This window comes from Heptranchias perlo, chromosome 21, assembly GCF_035084215.1.
Source record: "Heptranchias perlo isolate sHepPer1 chromosome 21, sHepPer1.hap1, whole genome shotgun sequence".
NCBI classification, from domain to species: domain Eukaryota; kingdom Metazoa; phylum Chordata; class Chondrichthyes; order Hexanchiformes; family Hexanchidae; genus Heptranchias; species Heptranchias perlo.
The window spans coordinates 47,436,339-47,462,323 of NC_090345.1; the positions used below are offsets into that span (position 1 = coordinate 47,436,339).

Here is a 25,985-nt window from a genome sequence, read left to right on the forward strand (position 1 = left end):
TGAATTACATATTCTGATTGAGCCACACTGAGTGCCCTGAGTCCGAGTGGTAGTAAGCACAGTGAAAGTAAGCACGAGGAGTTAGAGAGCTCAGAGTTAAAATGGGATAATGCTCCTGCAGTGGGAAATCATTTAAACAGAGACAAAGGCCTCGATATTACCAGGGAGGAGGGATAGCAGCGGCAGGGGTGGGGGCGACTGGGCACATGGGTAACCGTCCGTTCCCCACGCGATCGCGGGTAAATTGAAACCACTTACCGTGGCTCCCGGGTTTCCCGTCATCAACCTGCGCAGCGGGCGGACTGCGCTCCCGCATCACAGGCTGTCAGCGGGAGGAGCCATATTTAAAGGGGCAGTCCTCCAATACTGCTCCTACAGCAAACAACCAAAAGTACAGCATGGAGCAGCCCAGGGGAAAGGCTGCTCCCAGATTTACCAATGCCTCACTCCAGGTCCTACTGGATGGGGTGAGGAGGAGGAGGGATATTTTCTACACAGCGGACGGGAGGAAGTGGCCTGCATCTGCCACCAAGAAGGCCTGGCTCAGGGTGGCAGAGGAGGTCACCTGCAGCAGCAACGTCTCCCGCACGTGAATCCAGTGCGGGAAGCGCTTCAATGACCTAACTAGGTCACCCAAAGTGAGTACACTTACTCATTCTCCTACACTCCATCTTCCACATCACCGCCCCCACCCCACAATTCCTTCTGCACTGCCAACACTACTCTATCACATCACTCCTCACACCCACTGAAACCTCATCCTCAACTTACCTGCTCTTCCTCACCTCCCCAGTACTCATCCCGCCACTACCACTCAACCCAATCCTCATACAATGTCATGGCTCTGTCTCATACTCACCCTCTGATGCATCTCTTTCACAGTCAGCCTCACCCAAACCAATGCATTCAGCGGTTGGCCACGTCTCCATCCCTCACTCACGCCTCTCCACTTTCTCCCTTTATAGGAGAAGAGAGCCCAGAATGCACGGGAGACGGCGAGGACCGGAGGGGGGCCGCAACATTTGGTCGTCCTCACGGACGCGGAGCAGGAGGCTCTTGAACCAAGCCGCACCCTCAAGTGCCTGTCCGTCGGGGACGCCGAGACTGCCACCCGACAAACGGCTGGTGACAGAACTTTAACATTCAGCACTCACAACAGCAAATGATGTTAACATGCCTTGCCATCTTCAGCACCTCAACATCTGTCATCATGTTTAATATTGCCTTCTGTTCTCTTACAGGGCCTTCAGCGACCGCTGTGATGGCGGAGGGCGATTCCTCAGAGGACCTGCTGGCCTCTGAGGGGACACCGTCACATCTGAGTGAGCCATCCACCAGCGCAGATACACACACCTCGGTGGGTCCCCGTCCTCACTTAGTTGGGGTCGCACATGGTGAGTCACCACACACGTGAGCACGAGCAGACACTGGTGGCAGGGGCAGCTCTGGAGAGCCCATGTCGGTGGGAGCACTCTTCTCCAGGCTCTGCTCAGCTGAACCCTGGGGGCCATCCTTTAAAAGGAGAATCATCGAGGGGCAGCAGCACATTTGTGAGGTGCTGGAACAGGTGCCACGCGCACTCTACACAATCGCGCAGAGGATGGAGGAGTCCACAGGTATGGGAGGGGCGGGATGTTGGACTCCCGGAGGATGAAGGAATCGTGGCAGCTGCCAGGGTATCTGGCGCACACGTGAAGGAATCTCTTGCGGTGGTCACAGATGAGCTGAGTGTTGATGGAGTGATAGCCCTTCCTGTTGATGAGCAATCCTGGCTCGTGTGGAGGTGCTCGTATTCCTCTATGGGTGCAATCGATTACACCCTGCACCCGTGGGAAGCCAGCCACAGCGTGGAATCCCACTGCCATCTCCGTCTGGCTAAGGTCATCCATGGGGAAGTTGACATAGTGCGCAACAAGCTGTCGGTGACCTGCCTTACGCACTTGTGTGCGGACAACCGAGAGACCCCGGCGGCACCCTGGAACAATCCGGAGGCGAAGAAGTTGAGGGCAGTGGTGACTTTGACAGCGATATGTAAGAAGATGCTGCTCGGGCCCAGCCGGGAGCAGCTCGGCATGAAGGAGGCTGTAGATGTCCAGGAGGTTGAGCCTCGGTCTGTAGACCCTGTGGCGAGGGTAGTGCCTCCTGCGACGTCGCTCTCTCTGCTGTTGCCCTCCGTGCTGTTGTGCAGGTCCCTGTGGCACAGCACTGTATTGTGGAGCTCCACGTGGCGGAGGTGGACGATGTGCCTGGCGAGGCTGGTGATGTTGCTCGTCCTCGGATGATGTCTTGAATGCAGCTATGGCGCCCCCCCCCATCCTGACATTGTGAGTTTGAGGGGGTCCGCAAAGTCGATAAATGTGTTTGCACGGCAGAGTTTAGGGTATAAATTAATAATTTTGAGTGGAAAGACAAAGGTGATGCAGCCAAAACTTTGTCTGAAGTGACAGAGTGCCCTGCTGCAATAAATGAGGTTTTCCCCCCAACTGTCAAATAATCCTTTGCATCTCCCACTGGCTGCTGGCAGAAACACGTCTGCTCCAACAGGGAGTGTTTCTCACAGCACGGGAAACACGCTGAGGATCCTTCAAAATTGCACCCCCCAAAATCTCCACTCAATGAGGTCTCTCAAGTAACTCAAGTATCTAAATTCGCCGGCTTTAATTGGCGGTGGGAGTCCCGCATTCGGGAGCAGCGCGCACACCCGAACGGGTCACTGGGGAACCCGGAAGTCAGAGGGTTGGAGCCGGGTTGAGAATCTCCAGAACCTACTGGTCGGTTTACGCCGTTCCGCCATTTGCTTCACACAAACGGCATCTCACCCTTCACCTCCCAATTATTGATACGAACTTGCTGGGTTTGCACATTAATTGCCCATTAAACTCACCACAGAAAGTTAAGGGTCATAATTAACAGTGTAAGTACCCTTTAATGATGTGATAATTGTTAATGCAATGTCAATCAATCTCTCTGACCCAGAAAGTGTTCATTCTCTTTCCTACATGTAGTAAAGTGTTGGAGACCTTAAAAATTTTAAATTTTAAAATGTTTTTCTTACTGTTCCTTTCTGTCTCTTTTTCTCCCTCTCTTAATCCAATCTTTCTTTCCCTCTCTTTATTTCTCTCTCTGTACCTGATTTGACTCTAATTCGCCCTCCTTCTCCGTCGTTCCTCTGTTTCTTTCTCAATCCTTAAATCTCATTAGTTATGGAGATAGACTGTTGGTCCCATTGTTCATTAAAGTCCCAGCTCCTCCGTTGCCCTCACTGTGCTGTTATCAGCTCGCATTTCCAGCAAGTTAGAGAGCAAACATTTCATCAGCTGAAAGGTGCAGGAAAAAGTCTAACCTGCGGTGTACGCCGCGGGACGCCCCACTCCAGCAAGATTTGGCCCATCATTTTCATGTTGCTTTCTTCTTGACAAGGTATGTTTAAAAATGAACGACAGCCCCCTCATCCATGTCAGACTGTACTTGGCTAAATCTGGATCTGAGTCCCTCAATCTCAGCTCTGACTGTTCCATATACCTTTGCACAGTACTACAACGTGTATTAACAGTGGATTACATTATCCTCAGAGTATACATGTGGAGCATGGAACTGTACATTGTTTAGTGAATCCCCATCAGGTGCTCAGTTTAATGGGTGCAAACACACAGATGCACTGCAATGTTCTGATGAGATATTAGGAATTGTTTACGACAGCAGACATATGATAAGGTGAATTAGAATGTTCAAGTCACTGTTGCAAAATAATATCCTGTTAAAAACGAGTTGCTTCATGGCTGATTGACTTAAGGTGTATTAGCGAATGAAAAATAAGAATCATGTTATGAAACAGAATCTTTGCACCTTCGACTCCGATTCCACAGCAGTAAACTTATAACAGTCAGCTTTTCACATTCAACTATAATCTCTTAATTATTTAGCCCAGGGGAGTTCAAGCCTTCTGTCTTTATGGGCTGTGTAGGTGCCCTGGCGCCTGGGGGTATGAACCTCAACTCCATATCCCAATCTCGAGCTGCTGATACGGACAAATCTCAGTGTTCTGATTAAGGATTTAGTCACCAATGAGAGAGCTGCGCTAAGATCAGCCTTTTTCAAACCTCAGGGCCCACAATGTTCAAACGGGTGAATAAGAAATCTAAGCAGAGATAGGACTGGGTTGCCTGGGTTTTGAGGGTGGCAATGGTGAGGTTGGGGGGGGGCAAATGTGACCCTGATGTTTTAGGCTGGGACCCCTAATATAGCCCCGCCTACCCACACTTTCATTTAAAACATTAACAAATGTAATCTTACTGTATTCGATTAAAACTTGCCGGTCACAAAATTCCCTGTAGTCTCTCAGGAATATGTTGAACTTTTAAAAAAAAAGCCTCATCTGCAGTTACAGCATTTCTTACAATTCAGAGAAACCATTTACTTCAGAAGCGGTGATTTTCACGGAAAACAGTAATAGGTGTGCAAACCCATTGTAATAAAACCTGGTTCTTACACTCAAAACTGCCCTAACACTGGGCAATAATGTGTGAGAAGATGAATGTCCAAAGTGGGTTTTAACCCACAAACATCTACATTAAAAACCCTCTTGCTTGTTCACTCGTAAACTGAATTCTAACTTTTGTTATGTTTAAAGGGGTAGTCCAAATAGGGTTGCCAACTCTGGTTGGACATATTCCTGGAGGTTTCATCACATGACCGCCTGCCTCCAAGTGCCCTGCCCCTCCCCCCACTCTCGTCATTGGTTGCCTGACATGTCCATCCTCGCTGTGCACTGCCTTCCCAGCCAATTGGAAAGCGGATAGACTCTTCATTACCCGATTGGATGATTCTTAACTGTCAGTCAAACAGCCCTTTCTCCCATGTCCAATATTTTTATAACTAATAGACAACACTTTTTTTTAAAAACACAATATTTTTTAATGCCCCCCCTATGATTTTTCTCCTGGTTTGCTCACAGCTGTGTCCTGGAGATTAATCTTTAATTCCTGGAGTCTCCAGGGCAATCCTGGAGGGTTGGCAACCCTAAGTCCAAATTTGGTGTAGGCCTCAAAGTATCAAAAGCATATCCCATTTAGCCCCAGTTCTCATTACAACTGATGATAAATGTGCCAGAAGTGCGAAGGTGGGTAAATAAGCTTAATCATTTTCATGATATCATCCGCTATCTCCTGCATTACGGTGATGCTCACGACAGCTTGTGTCCAATCTCTACAGCTGCAGTAATGATGCCATCTGCCTTCTCTCCAGGATACCAGGGACTGTGGCGGCAATTATTCCAATTAATGGCAACTGGGTTAAGTGTTTAACAGTTAGAACGGTAACTTTTCACTGTCAGCGCTGTTGCAATATTTAATGAACGACTCTATACGAGAGGTTCACACATTTAGCTTCCCGCAGGAACACTTACACATTTCAGTGAAACCTGGGATCTGATGCACTCCTAAGCCATTCACAGGGATTTGCTAATGACCTGGTTCTGATCTCCTTTCAAATCGGGCAGGGATTCCCACCCTGGGACTACACGTGTGCTCCTCGCCCCCCACTTCCACGCCCCCCCCCCTCCAACCCCCCCTCTCCCCACCCAAGCTCTGGCAATCTGACCCTCAAAGCCCAGACAATTCTGCAATATTTGCACTTACAATTCTTATTGGTCGGTTTGTTCTGTGTGAACTTTGTGAGTCGGGGGTTTGGAAGGGGCTGTTCTTAGGGGCGTTTGGTGGATAAATCCCAAATCAGAACACTGAGACATTTTAAGGTACAAGTAAATTAATGGGGACAGGGGTTCAAACTTCATGGCTGACATTTTCCACCTCTCCGTTCCTTAGCCCTTGATATTCCACACACTCATTTTACTTTTAATGGCCAGAAAGTACAGGGTTGGAAAGTCCCTTGTGGCCTTCTTGGAATGACCAAGTCTCCATGGTACACGGAACAACCAAGTCTCCATGGTACACGGAACAACCAAGGCTCCATGGTACATGCGACGACCAAGGTTCCATGGTACACGGGACGACCAAGGCTCCATGGTACACGGGACGACCAAGGCTCCATGGTACACGGAATGACCAAGTCTCCATGGTACACGGGACGACCAAGGCTCCATGGTACACGGGACAACCAAGTCTCCATGGTACACGGGACGACCAAGGCTCCATGGTACACGGAATGACCAAGTCTCCATGGTACACGGGACGACCAAGTCTCCATGGTACACGGGACGACCAAGGCTCCATGGTACACGGGACGACCAAGGCTCCATGGTACACGGGACGACCAAGGCTCCATGGTACACGGGACGACCAAGGCTCCATGGTACACGGGACGACCAAGGCTCCATGATACACGGGACGACCAAGGCTCCATGGTACACGGGACGACCAAGGCTCTGTGGTAAATGGGACGACCAAGGCTCCATGGTACACGGGATGACCAAGGCTCCATGGTACACGGGACGACCAAGGCTCCATGGTACACGGGACGACCAAGGCTCCATGGTACACGGGATGACCAAGGCTCTGTGGTAAATGGGACGACCAAGGCTCGATGGTCTGCACCTTTGTGGCCCATGAAGATAAGAGCTCGGAGACTCCTGACGTGAGGCTCTGGTATGCCCTCCCCCACTGAGAAGACATAACTTGAAATTCAACACTGAAGTATCATATGTTTATGTCATAAACTACTGTTTTGTGTTACAGTCCTACAGACTACTGTGGAGAATATATATATGCCACTGCTGTTGGTTAAATAGTCCAATCACTGTAAGGAGTATTGATCATTCTCATGATTAGATAATATATTTTTTAAATAGCAGCTTCATTCCAAAGCTCAGATTTTCATGTTCTCAAAAGTATTTCTGCGCACATTTATTTAATAAAAAATAATGATAAGCGATATATGTAATCATTTTTTTCTTAAGAAAGACAAAGTAATGACTCACGTTACTCATATATTCCGACAGCAGATCCTGAAGAGCTTGTCGCACTGCATTGCACTCCGTTATTATGTGCTCACGATGCAGATCGCGTGTGCAGGAGGAGTCCGCCATCAAAGCAGCTTCACTAACAATACCTTCCAACCTCCTCTCCAACATAGGCCTCAGTCTGTCTTCATGTTTTGCAAGGGAGTCGATTACTATCGCACTCTGAAAAAGAGACAAAATCTCTGTTAAATGCTATCATCACAGTTAGTATAACAAATTATATTCCGTAACATCCGCCATTAGAAAGAAGGACTTGCATTTATACAGCGACCTCGGGATGTCCCAAAGCACTTTACAGCCAATGAAGTACTTTTGAAGAGTTGTAATGTAAGATATGCAGCAGCCAACATGTGCACAGCAAGATCCCACAAACATCAATGTAATGATGACCAGATAATCTGTTTTAGTGATGTTGGTTGACGGCTAAATATTGGCCAGAACACCAGGGAGAACTCCTCTGCTCTTGTTCGAAATAGTGCCATGGGATTTTTTATGTCTATCTGAGAGGGCAGACGGGGCCTCGGTTTAATATCTCATCTGAAAGACAGTGCAGCACTCCCTCAGTACTGCACTGAAATGTCAGCTTAGATTATGTGCTCAAATCTCTGCCGTGTGACTTGAACCCACCACTTTACTGGTTGCTGTAAGGGTCCAATGAGAAATGGTCATGGGTAGTCTAGTCAGCACAGCTCAACAGCACAAAAACTGTCCCTAATCCGTCTTTCGGATGAGACATTAAACCTCTCAGGTGGATGCACAAGATCCCATGGCACAATTCAAAAGTTCTTCACTGGTTGTACAACACCAAAGGACGTTCTGAGGTTGCGAAAGGTGTTATATGAAGTTCTTTCTTTCAAAGACTGAATGCTCCTCTGAAATACTTTTGATCCTTTAAAAGGAAACATATATTTTATCATTTTTTTATAGCCAGTTGCCTTTAAGTGGCTGCATCGCTTTAACTGTGAGCTTTAAGGGCTACATACTCACACTCCAGGGGGAGTTTTAACCGGGGTCGCTGAATCAGAAAGAAATAAAAAAGAGTTGCACAACCTTCGGACTCAGAGGTGAGTGTGCTACCACTGAGGCACGGCTGATATATCAACCCAGATATATATATAGTCCTCACCTTTTTGATACTCTATTACAGCAGTAATTTAAAGTCAGTGTTGACCTGCTAAATATTGGTAACAGAAACACCCTCTCAATTCCAGTTCCTTCCCCAAATTGCTATTGGCAATGAATCAGGAGAGGTATTACCAAGAGAAGTTATTAAAATATAGCATTTCCAAAGCATGATCTTAACCTGTTCCTGGATTAATTGTATGTTGAAATCAATCCCATTTCCCAAACCTGAATAATAAATTTCACCAAAAGAAAACCATCTATATTCATACACGAGTGTCAATTTGTAAAGGTTCCATTCAAATAGATTTCATTATTTTAACAAGATTGATTAGATGATAGATTTAAACTGAAATATTTCAGTGGCACTGCTGCTAATCAGAAGCTCTGCTATTTTTCTTATTGAGATTCAGCAAAGCCTCACATTTATTTCACAGGGACATTTTAAAAATGTAATTTCCATTTATTTTTTAGCACGGAATGATTTCATTTAACGTGTTTTTAGTGCTAGCTCCATTTACAGAAAGGAGTGGGAGGGACATCTATATTTCTGTATGTCTCTGTAAATACTTAATTGGAGGAGGACCAATTTCAGTGGGTTGAGAACGGATCTGGCCCGGGTAAATTGGAATCAAAGATTGGCAGACAAAACTGTAATTGAACAATGGGTGGCCTTTAAAGAGGAGATGGTACATTCTCACGAAGGGAAAGGTAGGGCAATCAAAGCCAGAGCTCCCTGGATGACAAAAGAGATAGAGAGTAAGATGAAGCAGAGAAAGGGGGCGTATGGCAGATGTCAGGTTGACAATACAAGTAAGAACCAGGCCAACCTGAAAAAGACCCATTTATTCCTACTCTCTGTTTCCTGTCTGTTCAATTGGTGGTGCCAGAGGACTGGAAAATTGCAAATGTTACACCCATGTTCAAAAAAGGGTGTAAGGATAAACCTAGCAACTTTAGGCCAGTCAGTTTAACCTCAGTGGTGGGGAAGCTTTTAGAAACGATAATCCGGGACAAAATTAACAGTCACTTGGGCAAATGTGGATTGATTAGGGAAAGCCAGCACAGATTTGTTAAAAGCAAATCGTGTTTAACTTGATTGAGTTTTTTGATGAGGTAACAGAGAGGGTCGATGAGGGCAATGTGGTTGATGATGTGTATATGGACTTTCAAAAGGCGTTTGATGCCACATAATAGGCTTGTCAGCAAAATTGAAGCCCATGGAATAAAAAGGGCAGTGGCAGCATGGATACCAAATTGGCTAAGTGACAGGAAACAGAGAGTAGTGGTGAACAGTTGTTTTCGGACCGGAGGAAGGTATACAGTGGTGTTCCCCAGGGGTCGGTACTACGACCACTGCTTTTTTTGATATATATTAATAACTTGGACTAGGGCACAATTTCCAAATTTGCAGATGACACAAAACTTGGCAGTGTAGTAAACAGTGAGGAGGATAGTAATAGACTTCAAGAGGACATAGACAGGTTGGTGGAATGGGCATACACATGGCAAATGAAATTTAACACAGAAAAGTGCGAATTGATACATTTTGGCAGGAAGAATGAGGAGAGGCAATATAAACTAAATGGTACAATTCTAAAGGGGATGCAGGAACAGAGAGACCTGGGGGTAAATTGAGAAAGCGGCTAAAAACGCATATGGGATCCTGGGCTTTATAGAGGAATAGAGTACAAAAGCAAGGAAGTTATGATGAAACTTTACAAAACATTCCTTCGGCCACAACTGGAGTATTGGGTCCAATTCTGGGCACTGCACTTTAGGAAGGATGTGAAGACTTTAGAGAGGGTGCAGAAAAGATTTACTAGAATGGTTCCAGGGATGAGGGACTTCAGTTATGTGGAGAGACTGGAGAAGCTGGGATTGTTCTCCTCAGAGCAGAGAAAATTAAGAAGAGATTTTGATAGAAGTGTTTAAAATCATGAAGGGTTTAGATAAAGTAAATAAAGAGAAGCTCTTCCCACTGGCGGACGGGTCGAGAACCAAAGCACACAGGTTTAAGACGATTGGCAAAAGAACCAAGGGAGAAATGAGGAAAAACTTTTTTACGCAGCGAGTGGTTAGGATCTGGAATGCACTGCCTGAAAGGGTGGTGGAAGCAGGGTCAATCGTGGCTTTCAAAAAGGAATTGGATAAATACTTGAAAGGAAAAAATTTGCCAGGACTACGGGGAAAAAGCAGGGGAATGGGACTAACTGGATTGCTCTTATAAAGAGCCAGCAAGGCTTGATGGACCGAATGGCCTCCTCCGTGCTGTAACCATTCTATGATTTGTTTCTTGATGTGCATCAGAGGCATACAGAGACGGGGAGAGATGTACAGAAGACACAGATTGAAGCAGGTATCTTACCCAAAGAGGGAAAGAGAGTGGGAAGTGTTGGAGAGACATAGAAATAAACATTATCCTAACAAGCACCCGCGAAAAAGATTAGGGTGTGTTCTACCTGGACTTTCAAAAAGTCTTTGACAAACTTACATACAATAGGCTGTAACTGAAGCTTAAAACAGTGGGAATGAAGGCAAAAACTGGGAATATATTTTTTAAAAAGTAGGAAGCAGCAGAAACTTGTGAGGAGAGTGTCATTGTGGCAGGGAGTGGGCTATTGTGCGGGTTACCCCAGGGATCATTATTGGGATCCCAACTGTTTCTAATTTACATTAACAACTTGAATTCAGATGCCCAGTGCAAACTGGTCAAATTCAGAGATGACACATAGAATTAGAATCATAGAATGGTTAAAGCATGGAAGGAGGCCATTCGGCCCATCGAGTCTGTGCCAGCTCTCTGCAAGAGCAATCCAGTTAATCCCACTCCCCCGCCCTTTCCCCGTAGCCCTGCAAATTTTTTCCCTTCAAATCCTTATCCAATTCCCTTTCGAATCTGCTTCCACCATCCTTTCAGGCAGTGCATTCCAGATCATAACCACTCAACACCACTGTAGAGTCTACAGCACAGAAACAGGCCATTTGGCCCAACTGACTATACCGACATTTATACTCCGCATGAGCCTCCTCCCACCCCTCTTCATCCAACTCCATTAGCATATCCTTCTATTCCTTTCTCCCTCATGTGTTTATCTAGCTTCCCTTTAAATGCATCTTTGCTATTCGCCTCAACTACTCCTTGTGGTAGCGAGTTCCACATTCTAACCACTCTCTGGGTAAACAAGTTTCTCCTAAATTCCTTCTTGGACTTATTGGTGACTATCTTATATTTATGACCCCATGTTTTGGATTCCCCCACAAGTGGAAACACCTTCTCTGCATCTACCTTATCAGACCCCAAACTAGGGAGAAGGAAATAGCTCAATTTGAGGCAGCCTGGGACCTACCGAATGAGTTGGATAAAACGTGTATTGTTGAGTCTGCTGAAGCCCCTCAATCTTTCCAAATCACACTTGACTATTCCAACACCATTCATGGAGTGCCGAGGGCCCCCATTTCTTCCCATGTGCAGAACTTCACATCAAATTTCACCTAACATTGCCCTGCCCATTTACAGGTTTTATCTCGTTCATTCTGTAGTTCCTGAGCGGTCTCCTCAGAGTCAACTGTCCTTCCCAGTTTGGTATTATCTGCAAATTTGGCCAGTTTGCATTGAGCTATGGGATTCAAGTCATTACTGGACTTTAGATTCAGAGGTTAATATTTGCTTGAAATAACTCACAAAAACATTTAATACGATAAACAATATGTCAAAGAAATTCCTTCCTATGAGCTCCCAGCTGTCTTTAGATAATGTGAAATGTCCCAGGGGAGGTGGGTGGCTCAGTAGTTTAGATGCTGGCCTTTCACTTCTGAAATCCAACCCAGATCAATACGATGGTGGTCTCCTCTGGCTAGTGGCTGGAACGTGAAATGGTCTTGGGTAGACTCGTCAGCATGGCTCAACAGCACAAAAACTGTCCCTAATCCATCTTTCGGATGAGATGTTAAACTGAGGCCCCATCTTCCCTCTCATAAAAGATCCCACGGCACGATTCGAAGAAGAGCAGGGGAGATCTCGCCGGTGTCGTGGCCAATATTTATCCCTCAACCAACATCATTAAAACAGATTATCTGGTCATTATCACATTGCTGTTTGTGGGATCTTGCTGTGCGCAAATTGGCTGCCGCGTTTCCTACATTACAACAGTGACTACACTTCAAAAAGTACTTAACTGGCTGTAAAGCGCTTTGGGACGTCCTGAGGTCATGAAAGGCGCTGTATAAATGCGAGTCTTTCTTTCTTTCTGTTAATCTCATTCCAGGTGTGGACAACAACACGTCCCCCTGGTGCAGCAGGAGGCACTCCTGCAGGTTTGGAGGTGGCAGGACGCTGCTGGGATAGAGTAGAGGAAGCTTTACTCGACATCTGGCTCTGCTATACCTGACCTGTGAGTGTTTGTGCTGACACTGGGCGCCTGAAATTCATTTCCCAACACAAACATCATCCTCCTTAATGAGCGCAAAAAGGACAAATTTGAAAAGAGAAAGTGTAGAGCGTCCATTGATGCCTCCCAATTGATGTTAATGCACCAACAATTCTGTGCTGTCAATGGCACACTGCCATATGCATCTCACACCTACCTCAGATTAACTGTCAGGTAGTTCTTAATACCGATGGCAGGGTTCCAGCCACAAGCTCCCTAATCAGGCTTTTTTTTTCACTTGTACCTGGCACACAATACGTTTGGTTTAATTATGACACTGCTGGGATATGTGGTGATTTGTGATATGCCAGGTCTGACAGTTTGCCAGGAAATATATCTCTCATTCCACCCAGAACACAGCTCTGGGTTAGAAAAGACAAGGACTGCAAATCCTGTACTTGTTGGTTGAGCTCTCTATAGCCTCTTTAAAGCACATCTAATGAATTTTCAGTCCCAGTAGAGTATTAACTGCTCATATTTATTTCCAGGCACTGCAGGTTTTAAGAAAACAGTATAAAAGGTAGTCAGACTCTCAGAGCTGGTATTTTCAATAAATAATGCACGATCATCTTTTGCTTTCAATTTATTGCAACTCAGGAAAAAAAATTATATAATCTTAGAATTAAGGAATGATTTGATAAGCTCCAACCTCAAAAAGAGAGGAGGGACATTGTAGAGGATATAAGAGTAACTAATGGGGCAGGTAAAGCTAAGTTGGAACAATACTTTCAGATACACCAAGGTAACCGGACAAGAGGACCAGGTTCAGCACTGCAAAGAGCAAGTTTAGGACCTTATACACAGAGGGTGACCAACGGTTGGAACAGGGTAGGGGGGAGAAGGGTAATAGAGACCAGGACGTCACATCATTTAAGAAACGTCTGGATGGGTCATATTATATAGGCTGGAGAACCTTCTTCAACTGAACTGATCGAGTGACTTTAGTCTAACCGAGTGGACCTCTGGGGTCCACCCACATTTCTTCCCCCACATTCCCGGGACACAGGAGCCTTCTCCTCTTTGCTACATTTTCCATGCTTCCCTCCCCCTCTGCTATTCTGCTGTTGCCATTTACACCTCCTCTGGACACATCTTTGGTTTCTTTAAGTGTCCCATTACCACCCCCATTTTGCCCTGCACCATCATTCCTTTTGTTATTTAATCACTCCTGCCCTCCACCCTATCACAGATCTTCCCCTTTTTTTCTCACCCCCCCTCCTGCCCCACCTCAGCCCCCACCCCTTTCCCTGACTCTGTATTTGCTTGAAAGCTGTTCATCGCCAACATCTTCCAGTTCTGATGAAAGGTCTTTGACCTGAAACATTGGCCTTGATATTACCAGGGAGGCGGGATGGCAGCGGGGGGGGTGGGGTGACTGGGCGCGTGAGTAAACCGCCCAGTAAAATCTGTCCGTTCCCCACGTGATTGCGGGTAAATTGACGCCACTTACCGTGGCTTCCGGGTTTCCCGTCGTCAACCTGCGCAGCGGGCGGACTGCGCACCCGCATCACAGGCTGTCAGCTGGAGGAGCCCTATTTAAAGGGGCAGTCCCCCAATGCTGCTCCTGCAGCAAACACCCACACACTACAGTGGAGCAGCCCAGGGGAAATGCTGCTCCTAGATTCAGTGATGCCTCACTCCAGGTCCTACTGGATGGGGTGAGGAGGAGGAGGGATGTCTTTTACCCAGCGAACGGGAGGAAGTGGCCTGGGCCTCTGCCACCAAGAAGGCCTGGCTCGAGGTGGCAGAGGAGGTCACCAGTAGCAGCAATGTCTCCCGCACCTGGACAGTGCAGGAAGCACTTCAATGACCTAACTAGGTCACCCAAAGTGAGTACACTTACTCATTCTCCAACACTCCGTCTTCCACATCACCGCCCCCACCCCCAAACTCATTCTGCACTGCCAACACTACTCTATCACATCACTCCTCACACCCACTGAAACCTCATCCTCAATATACCTGCACTCACTCACCTCCCCAGTACTCATCCCACCACTACCACTCAACCCAATCCTCATACAATGTCATGTCTCTGTCTCATACTCACCCTCTGATGAATCTCTTTCACGGTCAGCCGCACCTAAACTAATGCATTCAGCGGTTGGCCACGTCACCATCCCTCACTCACGCCTCTCTACTTTCTCCCTTTATAGGAGAAGAGAGCCCAGAATGCATGGGAGAGGGCGAGGACCGGAGGGGGGCCGCAACATCTAGTTGTCCTCACAGACAGGCAGCAAGAGGCTCTGGAGATGAGCCGCACCCTCGAGTGCCTGTCCGTCGGGGACGCCGAGACTGGCACCCGACAAACGGCTGGTGACAGAACTTTAACATTCAGCACTCACAACAGCAATTGATGTTAACATGCCTTGCCATCTTCAGCACCTCAACATCTGTCATCATGCTTAATATTGCAGTCTGTTCTCTTACAGGGCCTTCAGCGACCGCTGTGACGGCGGAGGGCGATTCCTCAGAGACCTGTCGGCCTCTGAGGGGGCACTGTCACATCTGAACGATCCAGATACACACACCTCGGTGGGTCCCTGTCCTCACTTCGTTGGGGTCGCATGTGGTGAGTCACCACACATGTGAGCACAAGCAGACACTGGTGGCAGGGGCAGCTGTGGAGAGTCCGCCTCAGTGGGAGCACTCTACTCCAGGTTCTGCTCAGCTGGACACAGATGCTGAACCCTGGGGGCCATCTATGAAAAGGAGAATGATCGAGGGGCAGCAGCACATTTGCGAGGTGCTGGAACAGGGGCCACGCACACTCTCCACAATCGCATAGAGGATGGAGGAGTCCAACTCCTGCATGAGTGGAATGGTGGCACAGGTACAGGAGGGGATCTCTGAGATACTGTCACAGGGACGTGAGAGCATCTCTGAGATAGTGTCCCGGGTAAGCGCGGGAATATCTGCGATGGAGGGAGGGCTAGCCTCCATGGAGCTTCAAGCACGGCTCACCAATGAGTCCATTGAGGCCCTGACAACGGCCCTTCGGACTCAGGGTGAACAACATTCTGCTGCCTTAAACAGGCAGGCAGATACTCTGGCACTGGCCTTACAAGGCTTCACACATGTCCTCCAAACTGTCGTCCAGCAGAGTGGTAGGAGTGATGTGGGCCTGGCCCAGGGGAGGGAAGATGGCGAAAGGGGACATGGAAGAGGGGACGCCACTCAAAGCGCTCCCACGTCTCACCCATTGCCCCCTCTCAACCAGTACCCGCAATGCCAGGTGGCTGAGTCTGCCCCTGCACAGGTGCAGGTGGAGCAGTTTTGTTCTCCTTACCTAAGAAAGGATATACTTGCCATAGAGGGAGTGCAGCGAAGGTTCACCAGACTGATCCCTGGGATGGCAGGACTGTCATGTGAGGAGAGAATGGGTCGACTCGGCCTGTATTCACTCGAGTTTAGAAGAATGAGAGGGGATCTCATTGAAACATATAAAATTCTGACAGGACTAGACAGACTGGATGCAGGGAGGATGTTTCCCCTGGCTGGGGGGTCCAGAACGAGGGGTCACAGTCTCAGGATACGGGGTAGGACATTTAGGACTGAGATGAGGAGAAATTTCTTCACTCAGAGGGTGGTGAACCTGTGGAATTCTCTACCACAGAAGGCTGTGGAGGCCAAGTCACTGAATATATTTAAGAAGGAGATAGATAGATTTCTAGACACAAAAGGCATCAAGGGGTATGGGGAGAGAGTGGGAATATGGTATTGAGATAGAGGATCAGCCATGATCATATTGAATGGCGGAGCAGGCTCGAAGGGCCGAATGGCCTACTCCTGCTCCTATTTTCTATGTTTCTAGGGCACCGAAATCCAGAGGGCGTAGGCCCAAAACATCTAATCAGTCAGGGCATGAACAAGAGCAACCTGCCACTACCTCTGCTGCAGCCACAGGGGTTGTACCACGTAGAAGTAGTCGGAAGAGAAAGGCAAAGGTTTTGTGAGCACGAAGGGGATGCACAAAGGTGTTTGACGGTTGGTCATGTTTTTTATTTATATTTGTTTTTTGTTAAACTCACATTAAATATTATTATTGCCACCACTACTGCCACGTCTTGGCCATTCTTGACTGGCTTCTGTAATAAGTCCCTTTCATGAGGTTCACCATGAACATCCACACTTGATGCCACCCATTGGGTCATTCTACAGTGGGTGTATGTGTAGTTGCCCGACTGTTTGGTGCAGGGGTCGGGGGTGGGCGGCTGGTGTGGCCGCTGCTCTGTCCAGGTGGTGAGGGCTGGGCTCTTCACACTGTCTGATGTTAGGAGGACCGTTCACATATCAGTGACTCCCTGGCCCCACGAGTAGCCAGGCGAGCCACTGTTCTGCCCATGGGTTGCTCCTCCTCCTCCTCCTCCGCCACTGCCTCCTCTTCCGCCTCTGCCTCCTCCTCCTCCTATGTTCCTATGTTCCTCCTCCTCTGCCTTCTCCTCCTCCTCCTCCTCAATGTGGGTGGAAGATGTGGATGGGGCCTCCTCCAGCGGCACCCCTCTCTGTTGTGCCATGTTGTGCACACGACTATAATGCGTCCCACTCTGTGTGGTGCGTATTGAAGCGCTCCCCCAGAACGATCAAGGCACGTGAAGCGCATCTTGAGCAGCCCTATAGCATGCTCCATTGTAGACCTGGCAGCGATGTGGCTGTCGTTATATCGATGCTGTTGCTCGGTGGCGGGTTCCTCAGAGGTGTCATGAGCCACATGTGCAGGGGGTATCCCTTGTCCCCGAGGAGCCAGCCTTTGCGGGCGTTCGGTGTGTGGAAGAGGGGCGGGATGTTGGACTCCCGGAGGATGAAGGAATCTCTTGCGGTGGTCACAGATGAGCTGAGTGTTGATGGAGTGATAGCCTTATGCACTTGTGTGCAGACAACTGAGAGACCCCAGCGATGGCCCCGGTGGCTCCTTGGAACGATCCGGAGGTGAAGAAGTTGAGGGCAGTCGTGACTTTGACAGCGACAGGTAAGGAGATGCTGCTCGGGCCCAGCCGGGAGCAGTTCGGCTTGAAGGAGGCTGCAGATGTCTGCGACTACCTGGCGACTGACTCTGAGCATCCGTATACACTGCTCCTCAGAGAGGTCCAGGAAGCTGAGCCTCGGTCTGTAGACCCTGTGGCGAGGGTAGTGCCTCCTGCGACGTCGCTCTCTCTGTTGTTGCCCTCTGTGCTGTTGTGCAGGTGCCTGTGGCGCAGCACTGTGTTGTGGAGCTCCACGTGGCGGAGGTGGACGGCCTGCCTGGCGAGGCTGGTGATGTTGCTCATCCTCGGATGAAGTGATGAATGCAGCCATGGCACCCCCCATCCTGACGGTGTGAGTTTGAGGGGGTCCGCAAAGTAGGTAAATGTGTTTGCACAGCAGAGTTTTGGGTGTAAAGTAAGAATTTTGAGTGAAAAGACAATGGACTTGCAGCCAAAACTTTGTTTGAAGTGACAGAGTGCCCTTCTGCAATAAATGAGGTTTTCCCCCCACCTGTCAAATAATCCTTTGCATCTCCCACTGGCTGCTGGCTGAAACACGTCTGCTCCAACAGGGAGTGTTTCCCACAGCACGGGAAACACGCTGAGGAACCTTCAAAGTTGCACCCCTGCCAAAATCTCCACTCAATGAGGTCTCTCAAGTACCTCAACTATCTAACTATCTATGTAAATGATCATCCCGCCGGCTTTAATTGCCGGTGGGAGTCCCGCATGTGGGAGCTGCGCGCGCACCCGAACGCGTCACGGGGGAACCCGGAAGTCAGTGGGTTGGAGCCAGGCTCCAAACCCGCTCCGGGATTCCACCATTTTAGGAGCCCCACCCCCAACACACCCGCTCCGCCATCCAAAAAATCGGCCCCATTAACTCTGTTTCTCTCTCCACAGATGCTGCCTGACCTACTGAGTGCTTTCCAGCATTTTCTGTTTTTATTTCAGATTTCCAGCATCCGCAGCATTTTGCTTTTGTTTGAGTGACTTTATGTCACAGGACACAAAATTCCATGTATAAGTATTATGGGATTGAAGAACACATTCCCCAATCCTACACTCACAGTGGGGAGATGCACTCGGAGGGAATGCAGGTTGGAGAATCGGGATACAGTGTTGTAGCCCGAGCTCCCACCTACAGTCCCTTCAAGCCCCACAATGTGAGTGTAAAGTGGGCTTTCCCTGCCTTATAGTCCCAACGACTTTTTCACAAATACTGGCAAACTGTGGAAAATACACACCTGGAATTCTAAATGATCCTATTCATCCTAAACCAAGACAGTAGCATCTGGTAGACCAATGGAGAAAGCCACAAACTACGGCCAAGACAGCTTACATATAACCTCAATTTGGACCAACAAAATATTATGTGCCTAAAGATCCTTGCACCCTGGACATACACAATATTCACCCTAAACTGGTGACGTGCATTCCAGATACAAACATATTATTGGTTCTGATCAATATGCCTGTTAAACATGCAGTGCATTGTTCAGTAATCTTAGGAGCTCTGGGAATTACAGTGACCTGATCAAAATAAAAGCCAGCTGGTAATGTTTTAAATTCCAGTTATTGAAGTCCATTTCCTCTGTACTAATTTCAAACTTACTTTGATTGCACTGAACTGAAAAAACACCAAAACTCTTTAGTACAAAACTATGCTTTTGAAATTGTTTTAGCATTTTCACTCTTACTAGGTTCACTTCATTTATATTCTGTTAGGTTAAACTCTTGTTCTTTGACTTAATACAGCAACTGCAACATCATATCGCAGCTCTAAAGCACATTGGCCCTGAGTTTCCATTGGACTGCGCTGGCTTTTTACAGCGCAATCCGACCGAATCAGCGCAAAACATTACGGAAAATCGAATTACGAGTTTCTGCGATCATTAACGCTGGTTCAAAATAAATTGCGCTGAAGCTGCCCCGCCCACAAAACTGGCCACGCCCACAAACCTGGCTCCGCCCACAAAACTGACCACGCCCACAAACCTGGCTCCACCCACAAAACTGACCACGCCCACAAACCTGGCTCTGCCCACAAAACTGGCCACACCCACAAACCTGGCTCCGCCCACAAAACTGACCACGCCCACAAACCTGGCTCTGCCCACAAAACTGGCCACGCCCACAAACCTGACCCCGCCCACAAAACTGGCCACGCCCCCCGAAATAACGAGGATGCCGAGTTTCCACCGATTACGCCCGTTTGAGGCGGGTCTTCAAATTAAGCTAGTTTTCTTAGACACTCAGGCATTGTAGGCATGTTTTAAACAATTTAAATGCTAAAAAATATTTAATTTACTAAGAAACTGACTTGTGTACACCAATGAAAGCAGTAAATGGCTCAGTATAGGTTTTTTTAAGTCATTTTCAGTGATTTAAAGTCAGGTTACTCACAGGTGCAGGACTGGACACTTGTATTTGAAATGTTTACTTTTTGTGATAAACCCTGTATTAATAAAACTGCACCAGGTTACCACTCTTAAATACATCAATGAATATTTTTTATTGCATAAAAGAATAAACAATTACGCTCTGTTAAGCTGCAGGTTTGCGCTGGTTCATGGAAGATTTTACGTTTGTGATTATGTTAATGCACTTTAGCGGAAACTTGCAATAAAACTCAGTCAGCGCAATTTTCGGGCACAATTTGCGCCCAAAGCGGAAATTCAGGACCGATATTAACTGCTGCAACAGGCTGAAAGGAGAGGTTTCATCTCCATTAAGTCCTTCTCAATCCAGACACCCAGGTCAGATTCTTTTGATTATACCAATATCAATCAACTGCCTGGTATTTGTGGGGCACTGCATACTGAAATACTAAATACTAACACAGGGCACGTTTTATTAAAGAGACCTATAGCCATTTTATTAAGAATCAACAAAAGAGCTGAAATTCAACAACTACCACAATTTAGATTTAAATAATAACTTTAAGTCGCAAAAAGGCTCCGGAAACTTCACAAAGGAGTGGGTCAGACACCGAGCAGGAATGGTGAGAAGGTTAGGGGAGGTGACTGAAAGAGTCATTGAAGTCCAGGCTTTCAGGAAAGTTAAGGGAAAGGGGGGTACAGCAACTCTCCTGAGTTTAGGGGGAGAATTGCAGAGTGCAAGACTCTGATGGCTGAAGGCTTGGCCAGTGATGGTGGAGCAGAGGAAGGGAGGATGCACAGGAGGCCGGGCTCAGAGCGGAGCGTGTGAGCTGGGCTGTAAGGGCTGGAGGTGGTTGCAGAGGTGGGGCGGGGCAAGGCCATGGGGTATTTGGAAATGAAGGTGGCGATTTCAAAGTCAACATTCTGGGTGATAAGGTTGCCAGGAGAGGTCAGCAAGGCCTGAGGTGATGGGTGACTTAAGATGCAGGTGGTGGAGTCCTGGAAGAGTCGGGGTTTGTATAGGATGGAGGGAGGCTGGGGGTCAGTAGGGTGGTGGAAAAGCCAAGCCAGGAGCTGACAAATTCAATGTTAAGGGTTTTAGGTGATGGTGGGTTAGGTAGGGACAGAGGCAAACAATGATTTGGAGATGGGAATAGGTGGTCTTGGTGATGGACTGGATGTGAAGTTTGAAGCTGAGTTCAAGGTCAAATCAGATCAGGTTCTGTCTGAGTGACAAGCTTGAGATGGAGATCAGGAACAAGGGTGTGAGGTTTCTGGCTAGAACAGAACAGGACAGTTTGTGTCTCATAAGTGTCGATTCAGATCAACTATGAAGTGACATTAGGCTCATAATTGAAATCAGTTATGAAGACCCGGCTAAAACATTGCTTCAGTTACACTTAAATCGGAGTTCAGACCCACCGTACATTTTTCTGGCACCTCATGTTTTAGTGATGAGATAAGACTGCAATGCTCTATTGCAGTGGTGTATGATTACTACCTGTGTGTACTGTTATTATGACTGGGTGAAATCAGAGGGGATAATTTGAACCTAAACCCAACTCAAGTCAATAGAAAGTAAGATCGGACGGGGTGTAAAAACAGGCGGCTGATCCAATCCCCTCAGTTTCCGGTGGGGCAGGTTAGGTTACAATTACCTCTACATAATTTACAGCACAGAAGGAGGCCATTCAGCCCCTCATGGCTGTGCCAGTGAACTGGGCTATTTACTATAATTCCCATTTCCTGCTCTTTTATAGTCTTTCTTTTCAAATACCTGTCCAACGCCCTTTTAAAGGTATAGGAGCTTATAGTTAGGTTACATCAGTGGTTTACGACAGAGAGGATTGAAAGTCCATTATTGTTTGTGTTGAAGTTAAAGTATTTTTAAAATTTTCATTCTTGGGATATGGGCGTCACTGGCAAGTCCGGCATTTACTGCCCATCCATTGTTGCCCTGAGAAAATTTGAAACAACTAAGTGACTTGCTAGGCCGCAGGACAGTTAAGAGTCAACCACATTGGAGTGGGACTGGAGTCACATATAGATCAGACCGGGTAACGACAGCAGGTTTCCTTCCCTAAAGGACATTTGTGAACCAGTTGGGTTTTTATGACAATCCGACAGCTTCATGGTCACTTTTACTGGTACCAGCTTTTTATTTCCAGATTTTTTAAACTGAATTCAAATTCTCAAACTACCATGATAGGATTTGAACTCATATTCTCTGGATTCTTAGTCCAGGCCTCTGGATTACTACTTCACTGTACAAATCAACGTACGACAAGGCTTTAGTCAAAGAGAAGTGCTGCTCGAAACCACTGGTCTGCAGTACGTATCTGTCATACATCAAAATTGCTGCATGGGTCACAACACACCATTTCAAAATGCATTGAGAAGACCTGTGTCAGGCTCTGTATAAGGCAATAAAAATAGAAAATGCTAGAAATACTCAGCAAGTCAGGCAGCATCTATGGAGAAAGAAACAGTGTTAGCGTTTCAGGTGGATGACCCTTGGTCAGAACTGTCTAAGGCAAAATCCATTCCACAAGTGACAACATTTAACTGCAGTACCTATCCCACCTGTAGGTGGCACTGTGATAGAGTTTTTCAATGTTAAATGTCAACGACAACAACTTGCATTTATATAGCACCTTTATCATAGGAGGGCGCTTCACAGGAGCATGATCAGACAGAAATTTACACTGAGCCACATAAGGAGATATTGGGACAGGTGACCAAAAGCTGGGTCAAAGAGGTAGGTTTTAAGGAGGGACTTAAAGGAAGAGAGAGAGATAGAGAGGCGGAGAGGTTTAGGGAGGGAATTCCAGAGCTTAGAGCCTAGGCAGTTGAAGGCACGGCCGCCAATGGTGGGGCGATTAAAATCGGGGATGCGCAAGAGGCCAGAACTGGAGGAGCACAGAGATCTCGGGGGGTTGTAGGGCTGGAGGAGGTTACAGAGATAGGGAGGGGCGAGGCCGTGGAGGGATTTGAAAACAAGGATGAGAATTTTAAAATGAAGGCGTTCCTGGACCGGAAGCCAATGTAGGCCAGGTAGCACAGGGGTGATGAACGGGACTTGGTGCGAGTTAGGACACGGACAGCTGAGTTTTGGATGTGCTCAAGTTTACGGGGGTAGAAAGTGGGAGGCCGGCCAGGACAGCATTGGAGTAGTTGAGTATAGAGGTAGCAAAGGCATGGATGTCACGTAACACTAGCTGCTAAAAACAGCCACTACATAGTATATTGAGAGGTAATATCAAAAAACTAATCGAGTCTACCTAACGCCATCTTGGGAGAACCATCGCCACAAGGACAGCGGTGGTTCAAGGAGAATACCACCATCTTCTCTAAGGATGGGCACTAAATACAGGCTTGCCAGCACTGTCCACATCCATATAATGCATCAAGGAAAAGTTGCAGGCTCTAGTCTTGAGTTTTGCTGTGGAACAACTCAACATTTTGAGCCAAGTTACCTTAGGCATGTTTGTACAGGTAAGTGAGGAAAGTAAATTCTTAAAACATTTTATAAATATTGTGGCCAATATCAGCTCCATTGGACTTCCTGTGACCTCATCCCAGTTGACCCACAGGTATCCGTCAGCCACCTCCAAACCAATCACTTGCTCCATAACCTTCCAATGTTGCCTCCTCCCAAGGAACAGCCAAGCTGGTGCCTGCTCCTTCTCACCACGCCACAAGCAGAAAATTGCCCCCTGACCCCACCCCCCCCCAACACAGAATCGTTGTGACACAGGTCCACACTAACCACCCCACCCCAACCCACCCGCCCCCCCACCACCCCCGCCCCCGCAGTAAGCAGGCAAAGTTTTGCTGGCCGACTGCTGCCCCCTCCTCTTATTGGAATGAGAAACCGTCCTTGTACCACTTTAGCCCCCCGCCTTTCCCCTTCCTTTCCTACTAAGATGGATGGGGGAATCATCCCTAATTCACTACCCCCTCCTCCACAAAGCTTCATAATACAGCCTGGGAATCTGCTCACCCTCCACCACTAATCATTAAATCATCTCCACCTCCTACTTCTACTCCTCTTCCCCCCTGCCCTCCCTATCCCCCCATCCACTATTTTCACCTCTCGTCTCCTCCCCATCCCCCACTGCCCTCTCTCCTCCAAACCTCTGTCCTCCTCTTCTCCCCTTCTCTTCCCATCCTCCTCCTCCGTCTCCTCCCTCCGCCCTCCCATTCTTTCCCCCTCTCCCATTCCACTCCTGTCCTCCCTCACCTTCCCATCGGTCTCCTTCCCCCTCCCTTCGAGTCCAGTTACCCCCCTGCCCTCTAACTTGAGCTGAATGCTGCCATTCGATCTTGTCTCTCTGTGTGCAATGCAATGGGAGATCGACTGCTCACAAAATAAGTTAATCTGAAAGATAACAGCGCTGGTAGATGTTTTTAAAAGAGAAAAATATAATAAATGCGTAATCAAAAATATATTTTTCAGATTTAACTGACAGAGGAAATATTAAATGTTAAGCAGGAATGGCTAATTAACATCCAATTAGCATCTAATTTCTGCTATATTAGAAATAGAACCGAGCGCAATTTTTCGTTTAATTATGTCACTAAATAGTGGAAGCCTGCGGGAGACCATCCAGGACCACACACGTGAATCATCAATCAACACCGAGGGCAGACGAAAGACATTGCTCTTCAAGTGTTTAGCATTTCTATTTTTAAACTGAAGTGAATTCAGAGACACAGTTAACATGTGATGGTGAGAACCCCAAGAAATGCAAGGCTTGGTTCGAGGGACCATGTGAGTTTGGCCGTTGTGCTTCTTCCACCATAGTTGTCAGCCATGACTCAATTGGTTGCACTCTCCCCTCTGAGTCAGAAGGTTGTGGGTTCAAGCCCCACTCCAGAGGGCTGATTTTAACGCCCGGTGGAATATGAGGCAGCAGTGACCCTAAAATAGTTTACAGTTCAGATCCCGCCCATTGCCATATTTCCTGGCCATCCCATAAGCCCACCTGATTACTACATGCAAATCGGGACTCTATGACATACATAGGACGGCGATCCAGAAACGGCCAGAAAGGCTAAGTACAGAACTATTGTTGTAGGCAATGTAGTTACCAGGCTCCACAAGAAGACCGTGGGCCACTGGTTCCCACTCCCCCTCCATCATTAGTCCCACCCCCACCCCTCAGACCTTCCCATCTGCTGGCCAGCTCAGCCTCCAGTCGGTCACACCGATGACAGATAAGGGAGAAGGCAGTGGAGGAGGAAAGATGGATGTCTACCTGAGGGGAAGGCAGGACGGAAAGGTTAGAACAGGAGATCGGAGAACAACTGATGCCCTCAAACAGATTTGAAGCTTCCGTTTCTTGTGGGGAAAGTGAGGACTCTGGGCAAAGACTTCCAATAAATATTAGTGGCGCCAACCAACAAATAGGAGATGACTCAAAGGGGGAGGGGTGATTAGCAATACAGCTAGAAATGCAGTAGTGATTGGGGATTCAATTGTTACAGGGGCTGACACAATCGTTTGCAGTCCAGACCAACAGTCCCTGATGTTTTGTTGCCTCCCGAGCGCTGGGTAATAAATATCGCGGCGACTGGAACAATTTTGCAAGTGGAGGGAGAGCAACCAGTCAACTTGGTCCATGTGGGAGCCAGTGATGTAGGTAAAGAAGGTCCTGAAGTCATGCAAGATGAATTTAGGAGATTAGGAAAGAAGTTTAGGAACTGGACTTCACAGGTGGTACGAGAAGAAAAAAAGGACTTGCATTGATATAGTGTCTTTCACAATCTCAGGACATCCCAAAACACTTGGCTGCAAATTGGGCAAGAATGGAAAGTAAACACATGGTGATAGAATATGTTTCAGAGGGATAGAAAGGGAAAGAAGATGGAATGCTATTCTTGGTAAAAGAGGGAATGTACATCGTAGGGAGGGTTGATGTAGAGAGGGTTGTGGTAGAGAGGGTTGTGGTAGAGAGTGTTGATGTAGAGAGGGTTGATGAGAGAGGGTTGGTGTAGAGAGGGTTGATGAGAGAGGGTTGGTGTAGAGAGGGTTGATGAGAGAGGGTTGATGTAGAGAGGGATGTGGTAGAGAGGGTTGATGTTGAGAGGGTTGATGTAGAGAGGGTTG

At 47.5% G+C, this 25,985-nt stretch overlaps 1 protein-coding gene across 1 annotated transcript in view; it reads right to left on the minus strand.

Annotated features, from left to right (window-relative positions):
• The window catches only part of LOC137340214 (catenin alpha-3-like), a 1,497,032-nt gene that overhangs the window by 1,141,893 nt on the left and 329,154 nt on the right, over nucleotides 1-25,985 (minus strand). Inside the window, exon 7 of the mRNA XM_068002618.1 lies at nucleotides 6,935-7,138. Coding sequence (XP_067858719.1) covers nucleotides 6,935-7,138 — 204 coding nt within the window. The remainder of the gene's footprint in view (nucleotides 1-6,934; nucleotides 7,139-25,985) is intronic.